The following is a 15,612-nucleotide window of genomic DNA, read 5'->3' as shown; positions in this document are numbered from 1 at the left end:
ATGAGCAGTTAACACAACATTGTGTCTCTCTAATAGCATTTGGAATGGAACAAGATTCCCGTAATGCTCTGTACAGTACTTTGTCATGACAAATAGACACTATGATAGATCAATGCAAACTAATGAACAAAATGAATAGATAGCTATACTAGACAGGAGCAACTAGGACAGAATGGATCGACTCTCTAGTAGTTCTGAAAACAGATATTGTTTTTTGCATTGCTGAATGCTATTGTGGTGCCATATTGGATGTACTGAAAAAAATCATTTTTACCACTATGGCAATTCTAGCTTTTATAAGGAGGGAAGCCTAGTGGTTAGAGCGTTGGACCAGTAACTGAAAGGTTTCTGGATCGAATCCCCGAGCTCACAAGGTAAACATTTGTTGTTCTGCCACTGAACAAGGCAGTCCATCCTTCTTTCTCTCTCCCTCCATCCTTCTCTCTCTGTCTTTCTCTCCCACTTCTCTCTCTTGTTCTTAACTTATCTGACTAGTTAAATAAAGGTTAAATAAATAAAAAATAAAAACGCTTCTCCTAGGGGTGAGAGGAGCCGACGAATCAGAGCTGCGCAGGATTGTGACTGAGCCCCACGAGGAACACCTGATGCTAGCCGCTGACTTCTCTCTCCTGGATGCTCTCCTGCCCAAACTGTCCCGAAGAATCTGTTTCACCACCTCTGAACCCCCACGCCCCGTCAAACACACCCCGGCCGGTGAGAATTAGTTCCAACCACTGATCCATGATCAGATTGCTCACCTCCAATCGTAACCCTAACCATTACAGGGGTGAAAAGAATCTGATCCTTTATCAGTGGTTGAGGGCAACTTCGAAAGTACCTACTCCTGAGAATGCCCAGAGATGTTCTGCTATGCAGGTATCTTTGTGTAGTGAGGCTAGATGTCAGCTGTACTGCCCATGGTTATTGTATATGCGTATATATTAAAACATGTTATTTTGTTTAGTGGTGTCTGGTACGTACTTTCTATGCTCTTTATGTTTTAACCCCTTTATGTTTCAATCTCTGTTTCTCTCTCCCTCCATCCTTTCCTCCCTGTCTTTCTCTCCCCTTCCATCCTTCTCTCTCTGTCTTTCTCTCCCCCCTTCCTCCTTCTCTCTCCCCCTCCATCTTTCTCTCTCTTTCTTTCTCTCTCCCTCTATCCTTCTCTGTCATTCTCTCCCCCCTCCCTCCTTCTCTCTCCTCCTCCATCTATCCTTCTCTCTCTGTCTTTCTCTATCCATCCATCCTTCTCTCTGTCTTTCTCTCCCCCTTCTCTCTCTCTGTCTGTCTTTCTCTCCACCTCATCCTTCTACCTCTGTCTTTCTCTCCCTCTCCTTCTCTCTCTGTCTTTTTCTCTACCTCCATTCTTCTCTCTGTCTTTTTCTCTCTCCCTCCATCCTTCTCTCTGTCTTTTTCTCCCCCTCCCCCTTCTCTCTCGCTGTCTTTTTTTCCACCTCCATCCTCCATCTTTCTCTTCTTATTCATCACGCCCGTTTCTCTCCATCCACCTCTCCTTCCCATCCTTCTCTCTCTCCTCCCCCATCTTTCCCCCACCCATCCTTCTATCTCCCCTCCCTCACCCCATCCTTCTCTCTCTCCTCTCCCCCATCTTTCCCCCACCCATCCTTCTATCTCCCCTCCCTCACCCCATCCTTCTCTCTCTCCTCTCCCCCATCTTCCCCCCACCCATCCTTCTATCGCCCCTCCCTCACCCCATCCTTCTCTCTCTCCTCTCCCCCATCTTTCCCCCACCCATCCTTCTATCTCCCCTCCCTCACCCCATCCTTCTCTCTCTCCTCTCCCCCATCTTTCCCCCACCCATCCTTCTATCTCCCCTCCCTCACCCCATCCTTCTCTCTCTCCTCTCCCCCATCTTTCCCCCACCCATCCTTCTATCTCCCCTCCCTCACCCCATCCTTCTCTCTATCCTCCCCCCATCTTTCCCCCACCCAACCTTCTATCTCCCTCCCCTTCATCTCCCTCCCCAGCGGAGGAGCGTGTGGTGGGTCCCCGGGACCTCCAGGTGAGTGAGCTAGCCTACAGTAGTCTGAGGCTGACCTGGAGCCAGGCCACGGGGGACGTCACCGGCTACCGCCTCCTGGTCACCCCCCTCAGTCCCAAGGGACAGCTGCTGCCCAGCCTGCAGACACAGGTGAAGGGGAGTGGGGGTGTTTAGAGGTTGAGGTGTTGTGGTAATAACGGGGGCTAAATGCTGAATGCCATTTCAGACGATGGGCTAAAATAGGATATTAGGAGTCAAACCACCTGGGTAAAGTGCCTGGAATTGAGTTGAAGCAGGAATTGAATCTAAAACACTTTCTGAATTGGAAACTGAATTGACTCAAAATACTGTTGGGAGGGTAAGGAGGGAGCTGAGATAGGTGAACCTGGTGGGGGTAAGGTGGCAGGGGGATGGGATGTGAGAGGTGACAGGATATTGGGCCCAGGACCAGATGGTGCTGAGTACAGACACAGAGACTGACCACAGCAGGATACTGCTAGATAGAGGTGTGTGTGTGTGTGTGTGTGTGTGGGTGTGGGTGTGGGTGGGTGGGTGGGTGGGTGGGTGGGTGGGTGTGGGTGGGTGGGTGTAGCTAGTATGCAATGAGAGAAAATCAGAAAGCAATTTCACAATGACCTTGAGCTTTACAATGTAATGTAATGTAATGTAATGTACTGTACTGCACACTACACTATTTGTTGGAGTGTGTGTGTGTGTTCAGTTTTTGTCCATGTGTACAGTACATTTGCTGACACTTTCTTCTGAACAATATTGTGAAACTCACATTCTTAGTCTTTGTTTTGGATAGTTTGGTGGGTGGGTGTGTGTGTGCGCACGTACGTGCATGTTTTGTCTTTGTCTTGCAGGCATGGAATCTTTCCCCATTGTGTGTATACTCTCAGTGATTTTCTACAGCCTTGCCAGAGCCACAGGGCACAGCACTGGATTCGCAGAGTGGGTTATTTGCGTGTCCTTGCTATGACACTGGTGTAGAACTCTGAAGAAAGATACTTTAGCATTCTCTAACAGAACCATTCCTGCAGGGACAATCAAGCTATGCAGGCATTACATAACTTGTGTGTTGGGTGGTGAAGTCACAGAGGAGAGGATGGATGCAATAGGTTTGAGATGTACTGTGGAATAGAAAAGTGTTCTCTAACCCTAACATTACAAAAAATGTGTTTTATTGTCACATACACTGGATAGAGGCAGTGAAATGTATTGTTTTACAGGGTCAGTCATAGTAGTCCAGCGCCCCTGGAGCAAATTAGGGATAAGTGCCTTGCTCAAGGGAACATTGAACAGGTTTTTCACCTTGACTGCTACGGTATTCGAACCAACAACCTTTCGGTTACTGTGCCAACGCTCTAACCGCTAGGCTACCTACCACCCTACAACTGTTGCACATATCAGATCTATTTCACCTGATTCCACTAGTCCATTAATTATCAAGCCCTTGTATAGTTGAATCAGGTGTGCTGGTGCTTGGAAAGAACAAATATGTGCCACGGCTGACTGATTGGTGAAAGACTGGTGTAGAATGATTACAGAGTAGAGTGATTCTAGTGATGATACACTGAGTGGTGAAATACTGGTGTAGAATGATTACAGAGTAGAGTGATTCTAGTGATGATACACTGAGTGGTGAAATACTGGTGTAGAATGATTACAGAGTAGAGTGATTCTAGTGATGATACACTGAGTGTAGAATGATTACAGAGTAGAGTGATTCTAGTGATGATACACTGAGTGGTGAAATACTGGTGTAGAATGATTACAGAGTAGAGTGATTCTAGTGATGATACACTGAGTGTAGAATGATTACAGAGTAGAGTGATTCTAGTGATGATACACTGAGTGGTGAAATACTGGTGTAGAATGATTACAGAGTAGAGTGATTCTAGTGATGATACACTGAGTGGTGAAATACTGGTGTAGAATGATTACAGAGTAGAGTGATTCTAGTGATGATACACTGAGTGTAGAATGATTACAGAGTAGAGTGATTCTAGTGATGATACACTCAGTGGTGAAATACTGGTGTAGAATGATTACAGAGTAGAGTGATTCTAGTGATGATACACTGAGTGGTGAAATACTGGTGTAGAATGATTACAGAGTAGAGTGATTCTAGTGATGATACACTGAGTGTAGAATGATTACAGAGTAGAGTGATTCTAGTGATGATACACTGAGTGGTGAAATACTGGTGTAGAATGATTACAGAGTAGAGTGATTCTAGTGATGATACACTGAGTGGTGAAATACTGGTGTAGAATGATTACAGAGTAGAGTGATTCTAGTGATGATACACTGAGTGTAGAATGATTACAGAGTAGAGTGATTCTAGTGATGATACACTGAGTGGTGAAATACTGGTGTAGAATGATTACAGAGTAGAGTGATTCTAGTGATGATACACTGAGTGGTGAAATACTGGTGTAGAATGATTACAGAGTAGAGTGATTCTAGTGATGATACACTGAGTGTAGAATGATTACAGAGTAGAGTGATTCTAGTGATGATACAATTTCTGAATACACACATGCGCGAGCACACACCCACATAAAACCATCCCCACAAACACCCTTACCCATTTCACTCAAACCTCTCCCTCTCTCCCTCTCTCCCTGTCCCTGTCTCTGTCCCTGTCCCTGACCCATTCACTCTCCCGGTTCCTGTCCCTCTGCCTGTCCCTCTCTCTCTCCCGCTCCCTTTCCTTGTCCTACTCCCTGTCCATGTCCTTCTCTCTGTTCCTCTCCCTGTCCCTCTCGCTCTCCTGCTTCCTCTCCCTATGCTTCTCCCTGACCCTGTCCCTCTCCTTGTTCCGCTCTCGCTCTTGCTCCCTCTTTCTCTCCCTCTCCCTGTCCCTCTCCCTGGCCCTGTCCTTCTCCCTATCCTTCTCCCTGTCCCTCTCCCTCTGCTTGTCCCGCTCCCTGTTCCTCTCTCTCTCCCTGTCCTGTGTGTGTCGTATCAGACTGATCTGAAAGGTGATGAGAGGACATCTCTAGTGACAGAGCTGACTCCTAAGACAGAGTACTCTCTGACTGTCTACGCCATCTACCCTGGCCTCATTGGAGACTCTGCCACCATCATTACACAGACACGTGGGTTACAGAGGCACTAACATCAACAATCCCACACACATAGACATGCACCCACGCTAACACAGGAGCGTGCGCACACACAGTAGCTCACACAGGTAAATATAGATATACATATACACAAACAAACACCAGCGGAACACACTCACACATACAGTAGTATTGTAAATATAGATCCACATGTATACTTAATCGTCATTCAGAAATTCACCCACACTGAAACGTACACATCACATACCTGTGCTCATATACAACCAGGCATTTTGCATATACACATGCAATTTCAAATGTACTCAACATTCCAACATGTTTTCCTTCCTCTGTCTTAGCCCCGGTGCCTCCTGTCTCAAACTTCCGTGTGATGGAGGAGGGCCTCTTCTCTCTGAGGTTGGCATGGACACCACCTCTAGGGAAGCTCGAGGGATACAAGATATTCATCCCCAGATGTGAGTTGAATCCTGTATTGACATTACACCACATCATTAGTCTGATCCAGACCTGGGTTCAAGTAATATATCTTTCAAATACTTGTAGCGTTTGCTTTAGCCCGTCAAGAGTGCCAGGCGGCAGAAGTTTGTACTTGTGGGACTGTTCTATTGGTCCTTTGCAGTAGACAACCTTAATCAACCACAGCTAAGGTATTTGAAATGTTTTGAGTATTTGAACCCAGGTCTGGTATCACCATAGTTCTTTCGGTTTAATTGAGGCTTCATATCATACAGGTCTCTTGAGGTTTTACAACAACTTTGACACCAGGTACAGAAGTTGAAAAGGGTATACATATAGTGCCTTCGGAAAGCACTCAGACCCCTTGACTTTTTCCGCATTTTGTTACATTACAGCCCTATTCTAAAATATGTACATTAAATGTAAAAAAAAATCCTCAGCAATCTACACACAATACCCCATAACGACAAAGCGAAAACAAGTGTTTAGACATTTTTGCAAATGTATTAAAAATAAAAAAACAGAAATACCTTATCTACATCATTTTGCAGACCCTTTTCTATGAGACTCGAAACTGAGCTCAGGTTCATCCTGTTTCCATTGATCGTCCTTGAGATGTTTCTACAACATGATTGGTGAAGCATGGTGGTGGCAGCATCATGCTGCGGAGATGTTTTTCAGCGGCAGGGACTGGGAGACTAGTCAGGCATCAGGAAAAGATGAATGGAGCAAAGTAACGAGAGATCCTTGATGAAAACCTGCTCCAGAGCGCTCAGGACCTCAGACTGGGGCGAACGTTCACCTTCAAACAGGACAACGACCCTAAGCACACAGCCAAGACAGCGCAGGAGTGGCTTTGGGACAAGTCTCTGAATGTCCTTGAGTGGCCCAGCCAAAGCCTGGACTTGAACCCAATTAAACATCTCTGGAGAGACCTGAAAATAGCTGTGCAGCGACGCTCCCCATCCAACCTGATAGAGCTTGAGAGGATCTGCAGAGAAAAATGGAAGGAACTCCCCAAATACATGTGTGCCAAGCTTGTAGCGTCATATCCAAGAAGACTCAATGCTGTAATCACTGCCAAAGGTACTTCAACAAAGTACTGAGTAAAGGGTCTGAATAGTTATGTAAATGTGATATTTTGTATTTGTATTTTTAATAAATTAGCAAACATTTCTAAAAACCTGTTTTTGCTTTGTCATTATGGGGTATTGTGTGTAGATTGATGAGGGAAAAAAACATTTGAATACATTTTAGAATAAATCTGTAACGTAGCAAAATGTGGAAAAAGTCAAGGGGCCTGAATACTTTCCGATGGCACTGTATCTCATTGTAACCCCTTCACATTTTCTCTACTAGATATCATGCCTTTGATTACCCCGTCTTTTGCGGTGTCAAAACAACTTTGACGCTGCGAAGGCTACAGAATTAGACAGGGATACATATTTTGTACTTATCCCTTTACTTGACATCATGGCTCCCATTCTCTTGTGGTCTTATAACAAATGTAGTACCCGGTACAGAATTTATAATTGTCTTTATTGAAGGTAGTTATCTCTCCTGGTACAGAATGTAACAGGGATACCTATTTTGTTCTAAACTCTGTAAACCCAGAAGTAAAATCCAGCGTAATTTGGTTTATGTTTAAGTAGTCTGTCCATGAAAGATGAATTGTGTCCTGACCCCATGCAGCCGACCGGCCAGGGCTGACCTATGAGCAGGTGCTGCGCGGCGACACCTCCTCCCATGTGATTGACAGCTTGGAGGAGGATAAGAAGTACACCGTCAGTATCTTTGCTATCTACCCCCAGGGCCCCAGCCAACCTGTCTCGATCATCGGCAAAACACGTAAGTGACCCTGCTGAATGTGTCGACCAACAGCTAGAATTTTTAATTGTAGTCATTTAGCAGATGCCCTTATCCAGAGAGACTTACAGGAGCTATTAGGGTTAAGTGCCTTGCTCAAGGACACAGACAGATTTATTTCACTTAGTCGCCTCGGGATTCGAAACCAGTGACCTTTTGGTTACTGGCCCAACACTCGTAACCGCTAGTCTACCTCCCTAAAACCAATCCTATGCTTTGAAATCAATGAGTGGGAGTTTACAAGTTGTGGAACACTTCTAGAAAATGGTGGAGAATCAGGATGCTTCCATTGTCTTTGAAAGTGATCTTGAAAATATAATCTAAGTCAATTGGTTATGAAATATATATTTCAATAGAAGCTTAGTGCCCTATTTCACACCTTTCTGACTATGTAATAAGTTGTTATGATTGTCCACTAAGTGGCAGTGTAGCTTCTCCCAACACGTTGATCAGACTTCCAGGCTGTGGTCATGTATTTCACTATCTGTGTGTGATGCAGTTTCTGTTCTCCATCAAATTACATTTGTATAATTTAGGTAAATATTAAAGAAAAGGTATTCATTAGTGTTCCTCCCCTAACTGAGTGTGTGTGTGTGTGTGTGTGTGTGTGTGTGTGTGTGTGTGTGTGTGTGTGTGTGTGTGTGTGTGTGTGTGTGTGTGTGTGTGTGTGTGTGTGTGTGTGTGTGTCTGTGTGTCTGTGTGTGTGTGTGTGTATATATGTGTGGGTTTGTGTGTGTTTCTATTCTGCAGTGAAACTGGTGCCAGTGCAGCAGCTCCTGGTCCAAAACGCCACCACAGACACCGTCCAGGCCCGCTGGGGCTCAGTGAAGGGGGCCACGGGGTATCGCCTCACCTGGTCCTCCTCAGGTACTGGGACCCTATTAGCAGTGTGTTACCAAGATCACCCAGAAGACACACTGAACACACACTGACCACTCAGACACAGTGTCTTTGAAATCACGATACAACATACAGGTTGCATACAGAGTATACAGTGCCTTCGGAAAGAATTCAGACCCCTTGACTTTTTCCACATTTTGTTACATTACAGCCTTATTCTCATCAATCTACACACAATACCCCATAATGACAAAGCAAAAACAGGTTCACATTTACATAAGTATTCAGACCCTTTACTCAGTACTTTGTTGAAGCACCTTTAGGAAGTGACTACAACCTCGAGTCTTCTTGGGTATGACGCTACAAACTTGGCACACCTGTATTTGGGGACTTCTTCCCACTCAAGGACATTCATAGACTTGTCCCAAAGCCACTCCTGCATTGTCTTGGCTGTGTGCTTAGGGTTGTTGTCCTGTTGGAAGGTGAACTTTCTCCCCAGTCTGAGGTTCTGAGTGCCTTGGAGCAGGCTTTCATCAAGGATCTCTCTGTACTTTGCTCTGTTCATCTTTGCCTCGATCCTGACTATTCTCCCATTCCCTGCCGCTGAAAAACATCCCCACAGCATGATGCTGCCACCACCATGCTTCACCGTAGGGATGGTGCCAGGTTTCCTCCAAACATGACGCTTGGCATTCAGGCCAAAGAGTTCAATATTGGTTTCATCAGACCAGAGAATCTTGTTTCTCATGTTCTGAGAGTCTTTAGGTTCCTTTTGGCAAACTACAAGCGGGGTGTCATGTGCCTTTTACTGAGGAATGGCTTCTGTCTGGCCACTCTACCATAAAGGCCTGATTGGTGGAGTGCTGCAGAAATGGTTGTCCTTCTGGAAGGTTCTCCCATCTCCACAGATGAACTCTAGCGCTCTATCAGAGTTGACCATTGGGTTCTTGGTCACCTCCCTAGCCAAGGTCCTTCTCTCCCAATTGCTCAGTTTGGCCTGGCGGCCAGCTCTAGGAAGAGTCTTGGTGGTTCCAAACTTCTTCCATTTAAGAATGATGGAGGGCACTGTGGTCTTGGGGACCTTCAATGCTGCAGAAAAATGTTGGTACCCTTCCCGAGATCTGTGCCTCAACACAATCCTGTCTCGAAGCTCTACAGACAATTAATTCGACCTCATGGCTTGGTTTTTGCTCTGACATGCACTGTCAACTGTGGGACCTTATAGACAGATGTGTGCCTTTCCAAATCATGTCCAATCAATTGTATTTACCAAAGGTGGACTCCAATCAAGTTGTAGAAACATCTCAAGGATGATCAATGGAAACAGGATGCACCTGAGCTCAATTTCGAGTCTCATTGCAAAGGGTCTGAATACTTATGTAAATAAGGTATTTCTGTTTTTTACTTTTAATAAATTTGCAGAAATTTCAATCACATTTTTTTTCACTGTCGTATGGGGTATTGTGTATAGGTTGCTGAGGAATATTTGTTATTTAATCCATTTTAGAATAAGGCTGTAACGTAACAAAATTTAGAAAAATTCAAGTGGTCTGAGTACTTTACGAAGGCACGATCACAACTAACCCACCCTCCTCCCCTCCTTCATCTCCAGATGGCCATAGAGAAAACGTGAACCTGGGGGAGACCTTTAACTTCTACATGATCCAGGGCCTCCACCCAGGCACTGAGTATGCCATCACCATCAACCCCATCTTTGTGGACATCGAGGGCCCTGTCACCTCTACCCCAGCCAAGACACGTGAGTTACCATGGAAACTGGGGCTATGTACAGGATGAGTCAACTTTTGAACATTATGGTTGTGTCCTAAATGACACTCATTTTAGCTTCATAATACAGTTCTTTCTACCAGAGCCCTAGCAGTGTGCCGGCCGAGGCCATCTCCCTTCATCATGCAGCTGTTCAATGACTAACATTCTATCCATAATGATAGTTAAATTCTCTCTCCTCTCTCCCCTCTCTCTCCCGTCTCCCTGTGCCAGTGGAGAGCAGTGCAGTCCAGACTCTGAAGGCATCGGCAGTGAGCACCAACAGTGCCATGGTCTCCTGGAACTCTGTCCCTGGGGCCACAGGCTACAGACTAGCCTGGGGGCCCACTCCAGGTGACCTCTCACCTCTTGCACAATACAAACCAAAGCCCTTCCCAAACCCCCCCCCCCCTACCCCCTAGACACTTGTGGAGATCTGAGGGGATTTGATTTGATAGGCTAGGTGGAATGTTTTACCATATTGCTTATCCCTGTCCAATCCTCTCAGATCTCCAGAAGTGTGTATGGAGCTAGGGGCTAGAGGTTCTTTCTTGACAGGACCTCTATCTCTCTCTTTCTCTCTCCAACCCTCCCCCCAACCCCTCTCCTCTCTCTCTTTCTCTTTTTACTCTCTCTCTTCCTCTCTTTCTATCATACTCTGTCCTCCTGTCCTGCCTTTGGGCATCTCTTCCTCTTGTCATCCTTTCTCTCCCCTCTTTCTTTCTCTCCCCTCTTCCTTTCTCTCCCCTCTTCCTTTCTCTCCCCTCTTTCTTTCTCTCCCCTCTTTCTTTCTCTCCCCTCTTTCTTTCTCTCCCCTCTTCCTTTCTCTCCCCTCTTTCTTTCTCTCCCCTCTTTCTTTCTCTCCCCTCTTTCTTTCTCTCCCCTCTTTCTTTCTCTCCCCTCTTTCTTTCTCTCCCCTCTTCCTTTCTCTCCCCTCTTTCTTTCTCTCTCCTTTTTTCTCTCTCATGCGTGATGTATCTCTGACGATGTTCAGAGTCTCCCCAACTCTGTGTACCTACCTACCACCCCTCTGTCTCACCGTGTCTATCAAAATCAGCATCAGTAGAACATAGAACATGATTGGAGGAAGATTCTGCAGCGGGCTTATGGATAAAAAGAAGGTGGGGGGGTGTATTTGATGTCACCCCTCTGAGCGTCCCTGTGGTGACACGACACAGATCCTTTGAAATGCCAGGACTGGGCTCCCCACCATGTCACTCGGTAGTACCAGCGTCATTTCCATGTGACAAGCTGGCATCATGGCCACCCCCTCAGAAAACAGGAAAATAAAAGGAGAGATGGAGGGATACGTGGGTTGTTTTAATCAGGGGACGGGCTTCTGATGATGTTCATATGGGGAAGACAGGAAAGGGGGGAATGTGTGAATAAAGGAGTGTGTGTGTCTGAAAGTGAGAGAAAAGGGAATGATCAAGCCAGATGAAAAGATGGAGGAGGGATAGTAGGGTGCCTTCTCCTTTCATGTGGAGATGATGATGAGAGTTATTTGGGGGTTTAGGTTGGGTTTTGTTCACGCATCCTCTTCTCATTGCCCTCACGACTGGTTGCCTTTTTTTAAATAACTCGGGATGCTTTTAATATCAACAGAGCTACGCTTGGAAACGAAAGGTATCATCAAACAATCCCAATGTCTGTAGAATTACTTGCTTTCGATGATTTGATTGGCCTGTAATGAGCTGTAAAGCAATGTGAAAGGGACAAATTGAATGGAATGGTCGTTAAGGGATTCATTAAGTTGAGTACAAAGAGAGACCTAATTGCTAATTAACTAATTTAATTTAAGCTACATAGTGCAAACATTTTGCAAATTATCAGACACAACTCAAATGAACACTCCATTGGTCCAAAGGAGTTGGCCTCCAATAGCAGGTGATTATCATTATGGGCTAAACACTAAACTGACTTTAGATCAGGGCTCAGGCCCTAACCCTCCACCTACTCCATTGTTATGTGTGTGTTATTCCTCCAGAGTTTGTGGGTCGGGACCGTCCTAGGCAGCTGGCTCTGAACGGCTCCACCACAGAGCACCTTCTGAAGAACGTGGTCCATGACACAGAGTATGTTCTGTCTCTTTACGTCCTGTTTGGATCGCTGGTGGGACCCGGCGTCTCAGCTACCTTCCGCACCTGTGAGTCCAACGCGTCCTCTTTCCTAGTGAAGTGTATTTTCATCACTACCCTGACGACTTCCCCTTTATGTAGCACTCGGTCGTATCACCCATCATGCAGTATTGTTTTGTGTTTTCATGTTCAGACGCCGCTCCTGATTTAGTTTTCTCTCTATGTTCGTTCTGATTAAACTCAACGACTGCACCTGCTTCCTGACTCCCTGCGTCTTCGTCATGTTGCCTTGTATCCCCTCTTCTCTCTCCGCTAGCTCCTTTGGGATATGTGTCTAACTTCCAAGTGACTTCCTACACCAGTTCCTCCATCGACGTGGAGTGGAGTCCCGTCGTGGGGTCCACCGAGTACAAACTCACCTGGAACATCGGTACTGTAGTGGGCTTCTTGTTCCAAATCCTAAATATAACCTTATCCCAATTGCAAAGATTAATGTAGCCTGTGAACTTGCAGTGTGTGTGTGAACACATGTGTGGTGTGTGTGTACACGTGTGTGTGTGTGTAAACGTGTGTGCGTGCCTGAGTCTTCTAATTTGCTGTGTTACACAGATGGCAACACTCCCCAGTCCCAGTATTTGGACCGCAGCGTTCTGTTCCACCGCATTCAGGGCCTCAACCCAGAGACAGTCTACATAGTTAGCATCCACGCTGTCTACGGCAACACAGAGGGGCCAGAAATCTCCCTTTCACAGCTCACAGGTACCTGGAGAGAGTATGGGGTAAATCCTAACTTGTGCATGATTTTCTTCCCACAGTGGTGATGGTGGGTATTGGACCTTTTCACTTATTCATGCGTTGATGTCATTGGGAGACTGAGTGAATTTTCCACTCAAGTGGAAGCTAGGATTTGTCCCTATGATGTCAGTGGAGTCTGCAGTCACAGCAATGTGCTTGGTAGGTGCTGTATACAAACAACTCATTTAAGGAAGGGGCATAGATTTTTTTTTCAAGCAATTTCTTTGGTTGGATACTGGGAATCCAAACGTATATACATGGAAACGCATGTAAGCAGTGGTTGACGTTGTTGTCGGTAATGTAATCACACTTATGGATGGGAAGCCCTCACAGTCCACCGCTGTATTTCCAAGAATATTGTATTTCTAAGATGTGTGATTTGAACGAGACAGACCACCGTTATTTCAATCAAGTACAGGCGTAATTGAAAAGTGATGATCCATTCAGACCAGCCTTACTGATTGAACTTTCGTAAATACATTATACGGAAAATATGGAGTGTAACACTGAGTCACAGCCATTTACATAAACCCACAGCCCGGTGGAGGAAGTCCTGATATTGTAATTAAGTAGGAAGATGTAGAACGTTACGCCCCTTGTACCCTTGTAGACTGGTGGTGCCCTTGTTTGATTGACGGGCCATATACTTTGAGCTTCCTATTTTAACCGCGGTTCCCTTTGTTGACACTTGAGGCTTGTGTTTTAACCACTGCTGTGTGTGTGTGTGTGTGTGTGTGTGTGTGTGTGTGTGTGTGTGTGTGTGTGTGTGTGTGTGTGTGTGTGTGTGTGTGTGTGTGTGTGTGTGTGTGTGTGTGTGTGTGTGTGTGTGTGTGTGTGTGTGTGTGTGTGTGTGTGTGTGTGTGTGTGTGTGTGTGTGTGTCACTGCTGCCTGGCATGGTTGTTATCATCTAATAATTCTGAGTTTGTTTCTACTGTTAGAAACTCTGAACAGAAAGTACTTAATTTACATTGAAGAAGTCCATCCAGGCTGTTGAATGAGGAACATTGTCACAACATTTATAATGATAATTGATTGTATATGTATTCAAGGTATGCTCAAAGCGGTCAACATTGAAAGGCAGAAACTCACCTCATCCACCACCGATATAGCATCCATGTAGCGGCAGCCATTTTGTGGCAGAAAGCTCACCACATATTTATTGTTTATCTTAAATGAACCTACATCTATTGTTGATGTGGTTCCATCAGCGTCGGTGACAGAGTCAGAGCTGATCCAAGCGATCAAGGAGGTGAAGGTGGTGGATGTCGGAGTCAACTCCTTCATACTGACCTGGAGGAGAACACCTGGGGTCACTGGCTACAAGATCTCCTGGAGCCCCTTCCATGGTGAGGACCACACACATGTATGGACACACCCACACGTTGACACACAAACACACACCACCAAAGCCACATATACTACCCACCACTGCGACCTGTATGCTCTCGTTGGCTGGCCCTCGCTTCATATTCGTCACCAAACCCACTGGCTCCAGGTCATCTATAAGTCTTTGCTAGGTAAAGCCCTGCCCTATCTCAGCTCACTGGTCACCATAGCAGCACCCACCCGTAGCCCGCGCTCCAGCAGGTATATCTCACCAAAGCCAATTCCTATTTTGGCCGCCTTTCCTTCGAGTTCTCTGCTGCCAATGACTGGAACGAACTGCAAACATCACTGAAGCTGGAGACTCATATCTCCCTCACTAACTTTAAGCACCAGCTGTCAGAGCAGGTCACAGATCACTTCACCTGTACATAGCCCATCTGTAAATAGCCCATCCAACTACCTCATCCCCATACTGTTGTTTATTTAATTTATTTTGCTCCTTTGCACCCCAGTATCTCTACTTGCACATTCATCTTCTGCACATCTACCATTCCAGTGTTTAATTGCTATATTGTAATTACTTCGCTACCATGGCCTATTTATTGCCTAACCTCCCTTATCCTACCTCATTTGCACATACTGTATATAGACTTTTCTACTGTATTATTGACTAAGTTTGTTTATTCCATGTGAAACTCTGTGTTGTTGTTTGTGTCGCACTGCTTTGCTTTATCTTGGCCAGGTCGCAGTTGTAAGTGAGAACTTGTTCTCAACTAGCCTACCTGGTTAAATAAAGGTGAAATAATAATGTTCAAAATGAAAAAGTAGGCTCTATCTCAATTCGTCTTTCATGCTTCCTTGCATCCCCTCACCTCCCTCTTGTATTAAAGGACATGGTCCCTCCCCACAGACCTAAGTTCTTCAAGGTGAGGCGAGAGGCTGTGAGGCATAAAGGAAAGATCATTGTGAAATAGCTGTAGGCTATCCTGCTGTCCCGACCTATATATATCCCAAGCATGTTGACCTCTCTGCCTCTAGGTGGCGATGAGAAGTCCCAGCTAGTTTCTTCCTCCACTACCTCCTTCACCATCCCTAAGTTACAGGAGAGCTCGGCCTATAAGATCCAGGTGGCATCTATGGTGGGGGGCCGAGAAGGGAGCCCGTTCCTGGTCACTGCACGCACCTGTGAGTACTGAACTATGGCTACACCTCTCAGATATTCCTCTGGATAAGAGTGACTGCTAAACGACTAAAATGTAGACCTGTCACACGTCTCTACTCACCTAGCACCACCACCTAGCCCAAAACGTAGCAGTAAGGTATCTTAAAGTTATTCCGTGTGGTTGAGGGGATCAGTTTGAGCAAGGCCAGGCGCAGAACCGATAA

The 15,612-nt window shown here is 45.7% G+C and overlaps 1 protein-coding gene across 4 annotated transcripts in view; it reads left to right on the top strand.

Annotated features, from left to right (window-relative positions):
* LOC106609601 (collagen alpha-1(VII) chain) overlaps nucleotides 1–15,612 on the top strand; it is a 100,728-nt gene that overhangs the window by 18,361 nt on the left and 66,755 nt on the right. For all 4 annotated transcript variants that reach the window (XR_014381208.1, XM_082964048.1, XM_045698655.2 and 1 more), the window contains exons 6-18: nucleotides 541–714; nucleotides 1,989–2,152; nucleotides 4,980–5,109; nucleotides 5,436–5,552; nucleotides 7,246–7,401; nucleotides 8,170–8,286; nucleotides 9,872–10,018; nucleotides 10,261–10,380; nucleotides 12,014–12,172; nucleotides 12,421–12,534; nucleotides 12,714–12,863; nucleotides 14,109–14,246; nucleotides 15,265–15,411. Coding sequence is in view for 3 of the 4 variants with exons in the window: in XM_082964048.1 (XP_082820174.1) it covers nucleotides 541–714; nucleotides 1,989–2,152; nucleotides 4,980–5,109; nucleotides 5,436–5,552; nucleotides 7,246–7,401; nucleotides 8,170–8,286; nucleotides 9,872–10,018; nucleotides 10,261–10,380; nucleotides 12,014–12,172; nucleotides 12,421–12,534; nucleotides 12,714–12,863; nucleotides 14,109–14,246; nucleotides 15,265–15,411 (1,833 nt within the window). In the remaining variant the exon portion in view is untranslated. The remainder of the gene's footprint in view (nucleotides 1–540; nucleotides 715–1,988; nucleotides 2,153–4,979; nucleotides 5,110–5,435; nucleotides 5,553–7,245; nucleotides 7,402–8,169; nucleotides 8,287–9,871; nucleotides 10,019–10,260; nucleotides 10,381–12,013; nucleotides 12,173–12,420; nucleotides 12,535–12,713; nucleotides 12,864–14,108; nucleotides 14,247–15,264; nucleotides 15,412–15,612) is intronic.

This window comes from Salmo salar, chromosome 17, assembly GCF_965601325.2.
Source record: "Salmo salar chromosome 17, fSalSal1, whole genome shotgun sequence".
Lineage (NCBI taxonomy): Eukaryota > Metazoa > Chordata > Actinopteri > Salmoniformes > Salmonidae > Salmo > Salmo salar.
Note: the sequence above shows the minus strand (reverse complement) of the source record. Positions and strands in the feature narration are given on the sequence as shown.